Source organism: Ammospiza caudacuta, chromosome 10 (assembly GCF_027887145.1).
Source record: "Ammospiza caudacuta isolate bAmmCau1 chromosome 10, bAmmCau1.pri, whole genome shotgun sequence".
Lineage (NCBI taxonomy): Eukaryota > Metazoa > Chordata > Aves > Passeriformes > Passerellidae > Ammospiza > Ammospiza caudacuta.
The window spans coordinates 16,231,942-16,246,966 of NC_080602.1; the positions used below are offsets into that span (position 1 = coordinate 16,231,942).

The 15,025-nt window shown below is 37.8% G+C and overlaps 1 protein-coding gene across 5 annotated transcripts in view; it reads left to right on the forward strand.

Annotated features, from left to right (window-relative positions):
• Positions 1-11,337, forward strand: part of ATOSA (atos homolog A) — a 47,354-nt gene extending 36,017 nt beyond the window's left edge. For 3 of the 5 annotated variants that reach the window (XM_058811224.1, XM_058811222.1, XM_058811223.1), the window contains 6 exons: positions 249-322; positions 1,116-1,224; positions 1,932-2,090; positions 3,868-3,936; positions 4,779-4,978; positions 10,342-11,337. In XM_058811224.1, the coding sequence (XP_058667207.1) occupies positions 249-322; positions 1,116-1,224; positions 1,932-2,090; positions 3,868-3,936; positions 4,779-4,978; positions 10,342-10,495 (765 nt within the window). In that variant the 3' untranslated portion in view covers positions 10,496-11,337. Of the gene's footprint in view, positions 1-248; positions 323-1,115; positions 1,225-1,931; positions 2,156-3,867; positions 3,937-4,778; positions 4,979-10,341 lie in introns of those variants that run through there. The other 2 variants (XR_009275102.1, XR_009275103.1) reach the window with 2 other exon arrangements.
• The last annotated feature ends 3,688 nt before the right edge of the window (positions 11,338-15,025 follow it).

Sequence of the window (15,025 nt, forward strand, 5' to 3'; positions counted from 1 at the left end):
TTCCAAAGAGACTTCAGCTTTCTGAATGTTTTTATTGAAATGCTTCCTGTTAATCAGAATTTACAGTCTCATCATTAATAATCCTAGAACTTTCTTCACTAAGTTTAAAATGTATAGGAATTACATTCTCTGCTCTGTTTTTGTAATTTTATAATATCATGAAAATTCTTGGCAATATGTGCTTACTTGGCAAAATTGCCTGTGGTAGCAGTTCAGTTTTCAAATTAACATCTTCTTTCCTTGTTGAGGTTCCTCAAAGGAAAACACAGTCTGGGTGCTTTGATCTGGATTCTTCATTGTTGAAATGTCTGTCTGCAAGAAGGTATGTTTTATTTACCAGAAACATTGAGATTTTTGAGGGAGGCATAATGTATATATATATATATATATTTATATGCAAAATCAAAGCACATTAGCAAAGACAAAAAATGCTTTCAAAGGAATCCTTATTTTGATACAAGGCTCAGCAGCTGAGTTGCCCTGGGAGTTTCCAGGTTAGTACAGCTCTGGGACATAGCCATGCAATGAGAGCTGCTGGCAGAATGAATTCTGTCCCATGCAGGGGTAGATATGCTGTCAGATGCACTTGAGTTTTCAGACAGAAAAGCTAGTAATTGTTGATTGTCCTGCAAACCAATGTTATTTTTGTGTTGTATTTTGTTCATGGTGTTGAATGTGTTAAGCATTTTACCTTCACTTGTTCAGAGAACCAGACTTTTAAAAAGGGCAAATCATGACCTTTCATACATTAATACATGGAACATAAACAGCTCTTGGTATGGTAGTTTGGTGTTAGAAATATGAGATATAGCTCAGAATATGAGACAAAAGTACCCACATACAAGAGAAAATATGATATTTTGGCTCCTGCAAATGGAGCTAAAGAACAATTTTTTATTGTCTTTATCCCTTGTAATGTAAAGCTGGCAAAAATATTTTTTCAGTTAACTAGAAAATGTTCTGCTAAAGTATTAATAAGCAATGTTCAACTGTTACTTCTTTAGAACAACATTTTGTAGTACAGTAAGTAAATTATTCTTTCTAGAGCTGTTTATACCCAGAAGACAAAAGCAAACGTGTTTATCCTTTATATTTATTCTGTCTTTTTTTAATAGCCCACAACAATGTATAAACAAAGACAGTGATCCAGACAGCCATGGGAAACCAATTCTAAGTTCTAGTGCTCCCCCAGTAACAAGTCTGAGCCTTCTGGGAAACTTTGAGGTATTGCATATTCTCTAGAATTCTTGTGGTATTTTTACTCTTCTGTACTGCTTTTAAAAGTATATTACTGTGAACAATTTCAGCACTATTAGAATGTAAAAGTTCTTGACTGAATTGAATAAAATTTGTTTTCATTTCCAGCTGTAAAGGCACTTATTTCATGCCCCAGACATCTTCTGTCTCAGAGAATCAAATACAATGAGTTGCTTAAGCCTTTGTTTCCCACTAGGGTCAAGTTAGAAGATGTTCTGTTGCCATAAATGAGATTTAATAACCTGTAATTGTTCGTGTTTATAATGTACTTACCTAGAAAAAAGAATTTACATTTTCACTCTTAAAGTCTACTTAGTATGTCACAAAAGCTGGATTGAATCAGTGTGTTAAACAGAATGTGTTTGAAGTGTAGGCTCCAGCTCTTCACTTAGTATAGCATATCCAATAACAGCAGCTATTAGCCAGTGCATTAAAGGGTTATATTGTACTGTCTTGTGAAGTACAGAGTTGAATTTGTAGGGGAAGGTTACATAATCTAGGTTAATTACTTTTTTTCAGATAGTATATGTTGAAAAGCAAGCACAGACCCTGCTGCAGTAAAGTTCTCTGTGGGCTTTTGCACTTATTTCCTGATTACAGAATTTCTGACAGAAGTTATGCTCTGTTTTATTTGAGGTGATCCCAAGCCAAGCTGTGTGTGCTTTGTTTCTCAGGAATCTGTCCTGAATTTCCGCCTGGACCCGCTGGGTGTCGTGGAGGGTTTCACAGCAGAGGTGGGAGCAAGTGGAGTCTTTTGTCCCACGCACATGACTCTGCCAGTTGAGGTGTCATTCTACAGCGTTTCAGATGACAATGCTCCCTCTCCTTACATGGTAAATGTGTGGTTGGATTTATTTTAAATAAGTTCTGATATGTGGAGGTGAAGAGCAAGAGCTTGGTGAGTAGAGGGTTCAGAAGGTAAAGATTTGCAGGCTTATTTTCAACTGCCTATGACAGAGTTCTCCTGTCCTCCTTCCTTTCTCTAGTGCTTTTCCTTCTACTTCTCTGCCCCACCATTCAGCTGTTCTCATCTTGGGATATTCAATGTATTTGTCTCCCCCCACACTGGAATGATCAACCCCCAACATCTCTTTTTATCCATCTAACTTAAAATAGCAGTGAGGCAATAGCTGGACTTAACAGGGTACATTTTGTTGTCCCAACAAGCAGCTGCTCTGGGCAACTGACCACCCTGCAGAGTGGCTTAGGTGCAGGCCAAGGGGCTGATGGACATCTTAGCCTTGGAAGTTACTCAGCCCTTTCTTTTAAAGCAGATACTGCCTGGGCTGTGGTGACACTCAGCACCCTCACAGGCTGCTTGGTTTGCTGATGTTTGCAGCCATGCAGTGTTTGTGTTCTCAGTCTCTGGGTGCTAATTCTGTTCCACATGGGCTTTGCATGTCTAAAAATGCTCCTCTGTAAAAAGAAAATGGTGACTTGTATGCTGGCATTGAATCAGAGGCTGGATTTGTTCTGAATGCCTGTTAAGGAACCTTAATTTTACATAGGTGACAGGTCCAATTTTTAGAGATTTTCATATGTGTATGTCTGTCTAATATGCACTAAAGGGTTTGTTTAAATGTGGAAGTCAAGCAGTGAACATCTGAGTATTCCATTACTTAGATTTAAATTTTAAATTTATAGCAGTTACCATTTCTGACCTTCTGTTTTGGAAAGTATTTAGAAAATGAGATTGCTTAGACTTTAAGTAATGGCTTTGAGTTTAAACTTGTATATGTTTTAACCACTGCAAAAAGTATCTATTCTTTTGCTTTCATCTTTCTAGAATATTTAATGTGATTTTCTAGGAGGTGAAAGGATTCTCATGTTCCTCAAATGGTTAAAAGTAGCATTGCTTATTTTCCTAGCTGGGTTTCATTGTTTCAGGCTTCTCCACATGCTATTTCCAAATATGCTATTATGGCTGAGTCTCGCAGGATTAATACAGCATTTGTGTAGTGCCTCCATCATCAGAAGCATTGTTCCTGTTGTATAGCTAGTTTGTGTGCTGTGGGGTCTGTTCCTGGTTGTTGTTTGGTTTGGGTTTTGGAGCCCTGTGCAGCCCTGGTGCCCTGCAGGGTGCCCGGACGCGTGGCAGTGCCCCCAGCGTGGCCTCGGCAGCCACAGCGCCTGTGGGGCTGCTCTGTGCATCACAGCTGGTACAAAAGCAGATGTCATCCTTCCTAAGGTTTGGATTAGAATAGAAGATTAAGTGCATCTGCTGCCTTTGAAAAGCAAAAATGAGTTATGTGAGATTTGGAGTATTATTGGTGCAATTGTAGATGATATAGAAATGGAAAGGAGGGGACAAATGTTTCGGTTTAACCTCCCAGCTGCTTTGTCCTGGCTCCCTGATGTGGAGAAGATGTGGAAACTTGAATCTTGTTTCAAGAGGAGAATGTACCTCTTATTGCACAGCTTTTAATGGTCTGCCAAAGTATCTTTAAGGCCCCTGCTGTTGATTTTTTAACTGCATTGTTTAAATGCATTGCCTTCTCTATTTTTAGTTTTTATAAATTACTGATTATGTTTCAAATTAATGCAATTACATGACTAGAACATTTTGATTTGTTTATCTCTGTGACCTAAATATGGGTTTTGTTTTTGTAGGGTGTAATTACTTTAGAGTCCCTTGGTAAAAGGGGTTATCGGGTACCGCCTTCAGGAACAATACAAGTGGTACGTACTCAGCAGATAAGTGCCTTGAAACCACTAATATCCAGAAAGTCATGCACAGATGAGTTTATTGGAGATGAGCATGAAGCTAGCAGTGGAAATGTGCATCTCTGTAGGTACTGTAGTAATTCAAAGTAGAAATCTGTGTGTGGGGCAAAAAAGATTCCCAATCTTTGAACACTTCTGTGCTCTGAGGAGTCTTACAATCAGTTTCAGGAGATTTGGAATACCTGGGGACACTGTGGCTTTGAAAAAGTCATGGGGAAGTAATTAGGCCACAGTCCAAATCCTGAAATTCTTCTGAAGCAATTAATATTGAATAATTGTATCTACTTTTTGTAATACTTTAACACCACCTTTACTTTTTTAATAAAAAGTAAATCACAGTCATTGCTTAGAACCAGTGAACTGACTCTTTATTTTAAGAACCCAGTCCAAGATAACACATTCATAATTTCAGGTTTAAAAGCGGAGCCCACCACTGCGCTTCCTGCGAGTGTATTGTGTCTGGAAAACAGTGTAGACAAAAAGCTGACTGGAAAAATTAACAAAAACGGGGATGCTGATTAGCAAAGTAAGAGTAGTCATATACTAGTGTTTCATACAGATTAGATTGTGTTTAGCATTATAATTATAACATAATTCAAATGGGAATTGCTGGTAGCTGAAGTGTTGAAAACCAGAAAGGCTTCACAATGTCTTTACATAAACGTTTCTGTATGGCACAGAAACAAAGTGCATAGATAACTATTTTGACAGATCAAGTTTGGGTTAGATTTGTTGTTTTTTTAAAAAAAAAATTGTCATCTCTAAAGACTATTGTATTGAACTGTTTGTCTTTTCAGACCTTATTTAACCCTAACAAAACTGTGGTGAAGATGTTTGTGGTGATCTATGACTTGAGAGAAATGCCAGCTAATCATCAAACATTCCTACGGCAAAGAACTTTTTCTGTTCCTGTGAGACGAGAAGTCAAGAGAACTGTCAATAAAGAAAACAGCCACCAGACTGAAGAAAGGCTACTACGCTACCTCATACATCTGAGGTAAGCTCCTTGAAGTTCAAACACCAAAATAAAACAAAAAACCTCCAACAAACCCAAGCCAAAACCACAAAAAAGTATCTGCCAAAATTCAACTCGTAATTTCTTTCCCAGCCAACCTTTCTATATACAGAAATAAGAAAGAATGAAAAGAAAAAAATAAAAAAAAAAAGAATGCTAACTTAGTCTTTAAGCTAGACAGTAGAGGAAGAAGAGGTAATAAATAATTTAGGTTGTCCTTGGGAGAAACAAAGTTGAAATATAACATAAAGCTCTCTCTTGGCATTAAAGTATGTTGTATAGCATTATAAAGCTTAAACCTTTTCCTAGCAAGACAGAAATTGTTCTGGCTGAATCATTGCACTTTTTTTGAGGTTACAGGAAATAGTCAAAGTGGATGTTACGTGGGCAAAAGCCAAAACTAAGGATCACTGAAGGGAAGGTGTGCTTCACGTGTGCCTCACATGTGTCTCTTCACCAGAATTAACTTGTAACATAAAAAATGGTCTGAGCTACTCCTAAAAATACAGCGTTTAGTGGCAAAAATGTAAATGCCTGTTTCATGATGCATTACTGCTGATGATGCCTTTCACTTTATAAAATATTCACTCAATCTTCCTTAAATGATTTACAAAGCACTGCCTGGAACTAGACACTGTGCTGCTGCTCTTGGGGGTGTTCTGGAAACTGCAATTGGAAACAAAGGGGAATGATGGATATACTCTGTCCTCCTGCAGTTTGCAGACTTTTTGTGTGTGTTTTTGTAGTAAAAAATGTCTGTACACACAGACCCAGTGCTTTCATTGCAGTGTTTGGAAACCCACCAGCAGCTGACATTCTGAAGTGAGCAAGCAGAACAAAATCAAATATCTTACACTTCTCTGTTGTTTGACAATTATTTCTGGTGCATATTATTTTCTTATTTAGTGGCATTGGTTTCTATCCAACAGACTTTTCAAACACAACCTTGTCTAGAACAGTGATTCTAAGCCAGACTCTCCCATTAAATGGAAGTTGACAGTCATAAAAAGTGTGTTGGTTTACTGGAGTGTGAAAATAGTGTCATGAGAAGGCTGTTGAACAGTGTTTTCATTCTGAAATGCAGCCTGGATTGAAATTCAACCTTTCAGGCCACACTGACTTGCAAGGTGTAACCTAACCACCTTCCAAAATTTTTCTTTTGGGGCAAATTCTGAAAAAGTGTGTAGCCCCAATAGAAGGCTCTGTCCAGGTGTAATGTTGATCTTCCTGTGCAGAGGAACTGGGGACAGGCCTTGGCTGCAGTGGTGGGTGAAATCTGTGGCCAGCTGGCTCTGGCATACCTGCATGAAGAGTAGTGGTCTTGTGTCCCCTTTCAGTTTCTACTTTAATGTTGTTTGTAAATTTCTTATTGACAGAATCAGGAATTACTTTCATTTGAAGGCAAACCTGCTTTCTGTTCTCTCATCTGTTACAGCTGGAAGTCTTTTTTAAGAGCTTCCTATTTCTGATACCTGCTGAGAGACAGAAATGTTGCAGTTCTGATGCTTCTTATTTTGAGATATCTTTACAATTCAGCTTTCAGACCTCTGGTAGAGATCAGTTCATGGGTTTATGATGTGTAATTGGAAATGCATCCATTTCTGATGGGAAAACCAAAGTCATAATTATGATGCTGAACTGCTTACTTTGAAAAGTGAATAACTATAGATATGCCACAAGTTTTTCTTCAGTGATAAGCCCAAGCTTTGCGTCCTTTCTCATAATGTAAGAATGGCAGAACTCTTTCAAGTATTAAAGTAGCTTATGTTGATCTGTCTTGTAGTTTATTATACTGAGCACTTATGGTCTTACAAAAGACTCAGTTGTCCATTTAGTAGCCGTCTTTACTAAAGATGGATCTTAATTAGGAGTGCTTTAAAAAATCTTAGTAGTATATTAGTTTGTGTAAGTTGGTTTTAAAGCTTCATTTTTAAAAGCAGCAAAGTTTCCTCAACCCTGCTTTTCTGAAAAGTTATGTAAACCTAAAAGTTTTAACTATTTAGATTTTTTTTTGTTTGTAGCTCAAGTTGACTTAGAACAGCCTTTCAGTTTTAGTTGCAGTAGTCATTGAGCACAAGCATCTTAGGCTTACGTATTGAAATTTTGTTTAAAAAAACAAATGAAGTCACCACCAGTGAGCTGCATTGTGGTCACATCTGCTTGCAGGCCTTAATCACAGTTGTCAGCACTCACATTATGAAAGCTCTTTTTCAAGTGGTAATTCAGCAAAAGCGCTTGCATAGGTCTGGAGCTTAACATTGGCGGCCAGATTTTCTACAACAGTCTTTAAAGTGTCAGATTTATTGTGTGAGCAGCTTCTGCATGCAGTTCTGAATGGCTGAGGCTCTGTTCAATATGCCATCAGACTGTACTTGTACTCCAGCTACAGGATTGAGACACCAAATGTAGCTTGCATACACAGCAGAGCTTTATTTGTTATTAAAAACCCCCAAGAGTTGCACCTGCAGTTTAAGTTGGTTTTTGAAGATGCTTTAGGGATAAATTTTTTGTTGCATGTAAAGCAATGACTTCTTGTCTTGTAATTAAATCTACTTGAGCATAAGTGCTGTGAGCTCAGCTCTGCTTGTGCCTCATTTCTGCCTGGCGTTGTGGGGATGATGACCATCTGTGGGTTTCTAGTGGCACTCTTGTAAAAAGTAATTAAACAGCTAACCTGCCCACAGCTCAGCATTTTTCAAGATTTTAAAGCTTGGTCAACAGCCTTAGTTACTGACACAATGCCAGGAATTGCATGGAGCATAGTTGCTGTTGCCTAACAGCTAAACAGGGGTTGTTACTGAGGGCTCAGTGGAAGGTAAGCCTGAAAGTGGTTGTTAAAAGTAGTGATCCCTCAAGGGGTTGAGAAACTTTTTTTAAAATACTGTCCTAATGTGACATGCACCTTTATTGGTGGAAGCTGAAGATACCTGCTATGACTGATTTACTAGCTGCTTTTGATCTTTCTAGTCTCTCAGCATTCTTTCTTATCTAGAAATTGTTATCCTTGTCCTAATGCTTTTACTTACAGATTTTATAGGTGGTGTTGTATAGTCTTTTACACTTAGAAAACACATCTTGCTACATGTTTTCACGATGATCCTGCTTTTCAGGATTATTCTGTTTCCATGAATTTCTCTGGTCTTTGTGAATTGTGATGGCCTGTAAAATACATATAGGGACTTTGTGCTTGTATTTGTCATTTCTTCAGTAAAGTTCCTCTGCCAGACTTCTTAGCATCTGATATTTGTATGTTTAATTATTCCTGTATGTGTCTGTTGTTGCTGTTCCTAGGATACCATCTCTCAGAGACCTTGGTTGTGTTGGGATTTTAAAATTTCTTTACACAAAACTACTGGAGCTGCTACAGCTCTGGAGTCAGTCCCATGCTGGCCACTCCATCACCACCCTCAAGGATGTAGGGAATGTTTGTCTCAATTATTCCAATGTATTTGCATGCATAAAAAGGAACATTTCTAAATCCCAATTACTAGGGTAGACCTGTCTAAAAGAAAACAAAAATAAATAAGGGATGCAGAGATGAGAAGAATCCCTTGAACGTTGCTGCTGTCTCACACTTATCCTTCTTCAATCTTTCTGAAATGTCATGCTCAGAAAAGTCATGTTGCAGGGAATCACTATTTACTGAGCAAAGGGAGTCTTGCAGGATTATCACTCATAGAAAAGAGCAAGCTTGAGGAGTTTAAAAATAGACCATGCTAATAATTCTTTTGAAAGATCCTTGTGTAAAATGGGAGTTGAGATCTGTTTTATGATGGTGCTTTGATAACTAGATCTATAGGAATTAATTTCAGTCATACTTTTGCTGCAATAGACTTTCACTAATTTTTTTCCTTTTAAAATGTGTTATGAGCTAGATTCTGAGTTAACTGTTTGTGGTGTTTGCTTTGTCCCTTATCTCTTTCACTCTTCCTTGTGCTCTCCTCCACAGTCTTCTCTTAAGGTAGTGTCTCTCCCTTTTGCCTATCAGGTAAAGGGCTTTCACACTGACAGCACCAAGCAAATAAATAGTGATGGATGAGATCTCTGAGGGAGCCAGTAGGAGCATTCTGCTGGACCATGCTGCATTTAATGTCCTTGGCAGCTGTGTCTAGGAGAACAGAGCTTGCCTTTGTCTGGCTGTGGGGATGACCACAGGCTATTCTGCACCACTCCTCTGAACAGAACAGTGCCACAGAATCCATTTCTGCAACCTGCCTTCCTCAGACCATGAAGCCTTGGTGGATCTTCTGTGCTTGTCTTTCTTCTACTGCCCAGAATTTAAGTCCAATTATGGATAGGTTTATTTTAGAGATACTGCTTTTGCTTCAATGTGTAAAAGGCTATTAAAAATCTGTGCAAATTGTAATACATGATAACACAGCATGCACTGCTCTCTCAGCATTTGCCATGGTATCATCTTGTTGTGACAACAGCAATGCCTTTTCTGTTTCTGTTGCAGCAGCAATAGCACTTCTCTGTCTCTGTGGCACAGTGGTACTGACATTAATTCAGTTGCTGTAAGAAGTGCTCCTTAGGCTCTTCTGCCTTTCCTGGTGGAGAGAAGGAAATCAGAGTTCTGCCACATGAAAAACTGTAGAATACAGTTCTCTGAAATGCAGATCTTGTTTCCCTATATACAGTTGTTAATACCCAGGGGAAGTGGAACTGGCACATTCCTGCAGGTTTGGAGCACCTGAATTAGGCTGTTTAGCTGGAATTGACCACTGTTTGCTTGGTGATTGGGCCAGTGAACTGCAGTCTCTTAGAAATGTTTCTAGTCTGTGCAAAAAAAAATCTTTTTGTCTGTCTGCAGAGATCCCAGTACCTGCTGCTTCTCAAGACAAGTTCTTTTATTTGGAGTGTGGTATAAAGCAGTAGTAAACTTCCTGGTGTTACACTCATAAAGAGAGCAGTGAGATCTGTCTATATGATTGCTGGAACTGAAATGCATATTCAGTTTGTATATAGTTGAAAATTCTTTTTTGTGTGCGCTTAGGCCACCCTTTGGACATTTTTAGGAGTGCTCACTGAAGGGAATTTTTTGCCGTTCCTGATTTCTGAGGACTTTAATCTTCAATGTACATAATGGCACTGTGAACTCAAATATTCCCTGCCACTTTAAAAACTGTGCATTGCATTGGTGATTAGGAACAGAACCTTTAAATGTCAAAAGAAACAAAACAGAATGAAAGTGTTGGGATACTCTTTCTCTTTTAATTTTAACTGACTAATTTTGTTTGTTCAAATGTGTTTTGGCCTTAAATGTTCTAAGAGCGCATTTTATTTAATACTTTTTAAAGATCATTTTCTTGGTTTAGGTAATACAGCTATTTGTATCTTTTCAGGTTCCAGAGTTCTAAATCTGGAAAGATCTACCTCCACAGAGATGTAAGGCTCCTATTCTCTCGGAAATCCATGGAAGTTGATAGCGGCGCTGCTTACGAACTCAAATCTTACACTGAATCTCCAACAAACCCTCAGTTTTCACCAAGATGCTAGCAAACAATGGCAAACTCAAGTATTCATTTTACTGTTGAGTACTCTTTGCAAGCAAAGATTGGTAGAGACAACAGTATAAAGTTAAGTCTGTAAAGGAATGAAAATAGCGCTCAAGAGAAAGAAGGTTCTGTGTGATCCTGGACCAGTTTTTAAAAGGTTTCTGGAATGAGCTTTGTGTATTCCAAGTAGACTGGAAACATACTTAAATCTAATCTTTTTGTACTGTTTAAAACCACTTCATTGGATGTGTTGCAATAGCAAATTCCCAAGTTAGTTTAGTGTTTACACTTTTTATTTTATTTTTCAGTTATTTAATATTTAATGTTTCATTTAATACTCAAGTGATGTTTGTCTTTAGTGTTCTAATGTAGCATAAATCCTATGTAAAATCATACTATGTATTTTTGGCATTAATATTGAAATCTGAAATATATACAGATGTCTTTAATCTGTGTGCTGTTTTAAGTGATATTCATTTAAGTTATTAAAAATGGGGACAACAGGTGAATTTCCATAACATTTCATACTATGCAAGCATTTATCTGTTTTTTCTCTTTAATGGTACCGTTTTCCATTTTTTCTCGCATCCAGATTTAATAACACTTGCAACCACACTGCAGATTGTTTATTTACTCATTCATTCAGATCATTAATTCAATTCACATTTTGCTCCCTCAATTTCTTTTCTTTCCTTAAGGGCCATTTTAATTTTGTTTTCTGTTATTACTTTTCCTCACATAAAATTTGCACCCTCCCCCATTTTATTTCTCAAATTGTGTTAAAGGATGTACTGTGCAAACAAATTAGTATTTATATCTCAAATATATGCAAAAGCTATGAAACTTGTACTTTTTGTTTTATTTTTAGATGAGAGGATCTTCATGTAATCCTAAATATTTTTCATAGGTCAATTCCATGTAGGCCACTAGGTGGCCATAGGAAGTTTTACTAGCAATGCTACACTGGGCATATGACTATTTTCCAATACGTGTGTGTATTCCTACAACAAAACAGTCAGATGAACAGTTTATGCTAAGTGTTCAACTGTGTAACTGAGAGAAATAAAGTTAGAAGCATTTGATTATATTTGAGCCATATATTTAATAATGGAAATGAAGCTTTGTGACATTTGATGAAGATCTGAGTTTCTCAACTGTCTTACCTTGATTTGTGTTTTTCTTTACTTTGCTGTAGGTTTTTAGAGTGTCAGTAATATGCAAGGTGCCCTTTACCATGCTTATCTGATGAAGACTGGAGAAAGGATGAATGTGCATCCTGTATATTCAGCAGTGCCCCTAGATGAGAGAAGTCAGTGTATCATGAAATCTCCAGGAAGGCTGCCAGGGAACGTAAGGGAGACTGGACTTTCCAGATGATACTCATCAACTCTCTTGTACATGCAAATGACTGCTGCTCTAGAAGGGCAAAGCTCAGATATTGCTGAGTCCTCTCTCCCCATGTCAGCAGTGTTTGCCACTCTGCTACCCCAGGTTTTCAAAGGTTTACCTAGCATTCATTTTAGAGAATGGGGGAAATCTTTACAGGAAGAGATTGTTTGCAGTTTCTAGTGGTTGTGTGCCCTTTAAAACTGAGAAAAGGTTTCTTTTGGTAGCAGAAGAGTCAAACACAACCTCAGCTGTGCTGTGTACAGAACTAAGGTCCGGACTGGGATATCAAGAGGGCGTCCTAATTTCTGTGTAGCTGCTGTTGAGTCATAAGCAAACAGCATGCATCCTCAAACTACTTATTTGTGTCATGGTGCACAGCTTGCTTGCATGCTCAATGAAAAACAACATGAGGAAAGGACACATTTTTAATGAAAAGTCACCATTAGTAGTAGATTAACCTTTTATTTTTGCACTGACATTATGCAATGTTTGTATCTTGATAACTTTATTTAAATAGACTTCTTCAAGTCATCTCCTTTCCTTAATTTGCTTTGAATAGTAAAGAAGTGTGGATTTTGAATATGTGGTTACTACAAGTCATGTCTAGGAAATAAATTTGTGTTCATTTAAATAGTCAAACTACACTTAATCCCTATGTGGATTTGGAATGAAAGTGACCTTGGATTATCTGTGCACAACTTTGATTTTACTGAGTCATTCTCTCTTTACAGCTTGATCTGAGTAAACACTTTCCATTAGGGACACACCTGGAAAAATGCTGGATGCTCATAAACTGTGAACTAAATTCCACATGACCTTCTAAGCTCAGGGTAAGACTAGACTAATTTTTGAGAGATCATTGGTTTCTTCTCTTTATTCCTCAATAGGCTCAACCATATACAATTATTTTTAATAAATGAGTGGTTTATAAGGGCCTCCAGTGATGGCTGCTACAACTAATCTCTTCCAGTGATAAATTATACTTATCTTGACAAAGTATAACATTTAGTTATTCTATATACATTTAGTTATAGTTATATAAGGATTTATAGCATCCAACTAAATGTTACTGAAGTTAAATACTGCCTAGCCTTTTCACTGTAAGCAAACAATTTAATTCTTTTATGTCCCTTCTCAGTATTTTTTTTTTTTTTTTTTGGTAACTAAGACAACCCTGGACTGTTCAGTCAGTCTTTGTTTTTTGCACCTCTTGTCATTCTGGCTCTTTGCTTTCTTCTTTTGGACTGAATCAGTCTTGAAGTGTATGAGGTTGGACACAGCATCCCAGTCAGGGCCTCTCTGTGCCAGTCAGACTGGAAGAATTGGTTGATAAATCATATGGATTAAAGTCCTCTTCATGCAACCTGGAATACACTGGTTTTCAGTATCAGATGTCAACTTGCATTCATCTTGTAACCCAGCACAAGAGACATCCTACCTGCTTGTTCCCAAAATAGCAGCTCTTCTTATTGAACTTTATTCTCTCACCACCCAAGATTTTATATGCTGAACACAGCATTGCTGTTTGAAGAATTGATAGCTGTGTCCAACAAACTTGCTCCACCACATTAAAGTTTCATCTAATTAAGTTTCCCTAATTTGCATGGGAAAGTGTCAGAAGCCTCATTAATGCCAGAAGGCATCTGGAACTTCAGCCACCTTCACCCACTTATCCACATGGTTTATTTCCTTTTTCTTAAAGGAAAAATTATTGTGTGAAACCCTTGTTCTTAACTGTGAATTCCTGCCTAGCTACTCAGTTTCTTTTGAGTGCTTATTTTAGAGGATTTTCAAGTCATTATTGACAGCCAAATTATATAGCTTGTATTCTGTCCTCCCCATACTCTAATTCAAATTCAGGAAAAGTGACTCCTGGAAACCCATTCATTTTTCACAGGTTCCTATATGAATCACCAGTAATTAACTGGAAATTGCTTTTGTCATTCTCTAATCTCTTAAGGATATTTTTTCATCCAAGTTGAAAATATTTACCAAAACTAATTAAAGTAACATGCAAACCAGTCTTTCCTTATTCCAGCTGGAGGCTATACTTTGTTTGTTACACTATTTACCTTGATCATGTCAGATTGAACAAAAACAAACATTAAACACTTTAGTCTTTAAAAGTTTTGTTCTGTAATATTTTGGTACCCCCCGTCTTCATGATCTGGTTTAGGTACACATCCTAAAAAACTGACCCAGTTTCTGTAGGCTGCTTTCTTGTATTTGAGGCCATTGAAGAACTTGGGCTTTACTGAGATTCTGCATTTATTTCCCATCTTTGCTCTGCATTATGTTCCCTTAAAGAAATAACTGCATTAAGGAACTGCTGAATCCTTGAAACTGTTTTCCCTCACATTAATTTCCTAAGAGATTTGAAAGAAATTCCTGGAGTTTGCAATCTTGTCTGCTGTCACTGCTGAATTTCATCCTTTTTATGATCATCTTTTAATGTTGCTGTGTTTTTCACACTTTCAGACCATTTCTCCCTAATTTTGCCAGAAGCCAATGTGGCAACACCCACCACTATCATGGCTTTTTTCATCATTAGGAAAAAACCCACTGGTGCATTCTGTGATTATTTTTCTGTGCAATCTGCCTGGCTGTATCCCTTTCTGAACGAGGGATATGCACATTCCTTGGGTTCTCCACAGCTTCGTGATCCTGGATGAATCTCTCTGGATGGATCTCTCAGGTGCATAAAAAAACACCTCTTCCACCTACTGCCTTGTGGGGCATTTAGTACAATTCAGCTGTGGCAAAGTCATTGACAGCTCCAGCTTTCACAGACCTTTCTGACCTGCCAAGCATGTTCTTCCCAAGCATAATCACACAAAGCCTGTCCTGGCCCATCCCTCCTGAGCTGTGCTAATCCACACCTTGCTGTTCACATAATCCATATATTTAGGGACCCCTAAAGATTTATTGATGGTGGGCTATTTAAACCCCTTGAAGAGAGTCCACAGAAGGTTATTTTTCAGCCAAGAACCAGACAGGGAAAGATGGGGAGGGAATAAAATACTCAGTATCACTTGATACTGTGCTGTTAAAGAGTTCCAATGGACTGAGCCTTCCTATCCTGTCAGCTGCTGTCTGGGATTTGTGAGATCCTCAAATAATGCTGCTGAGAACTCAGCTCCTT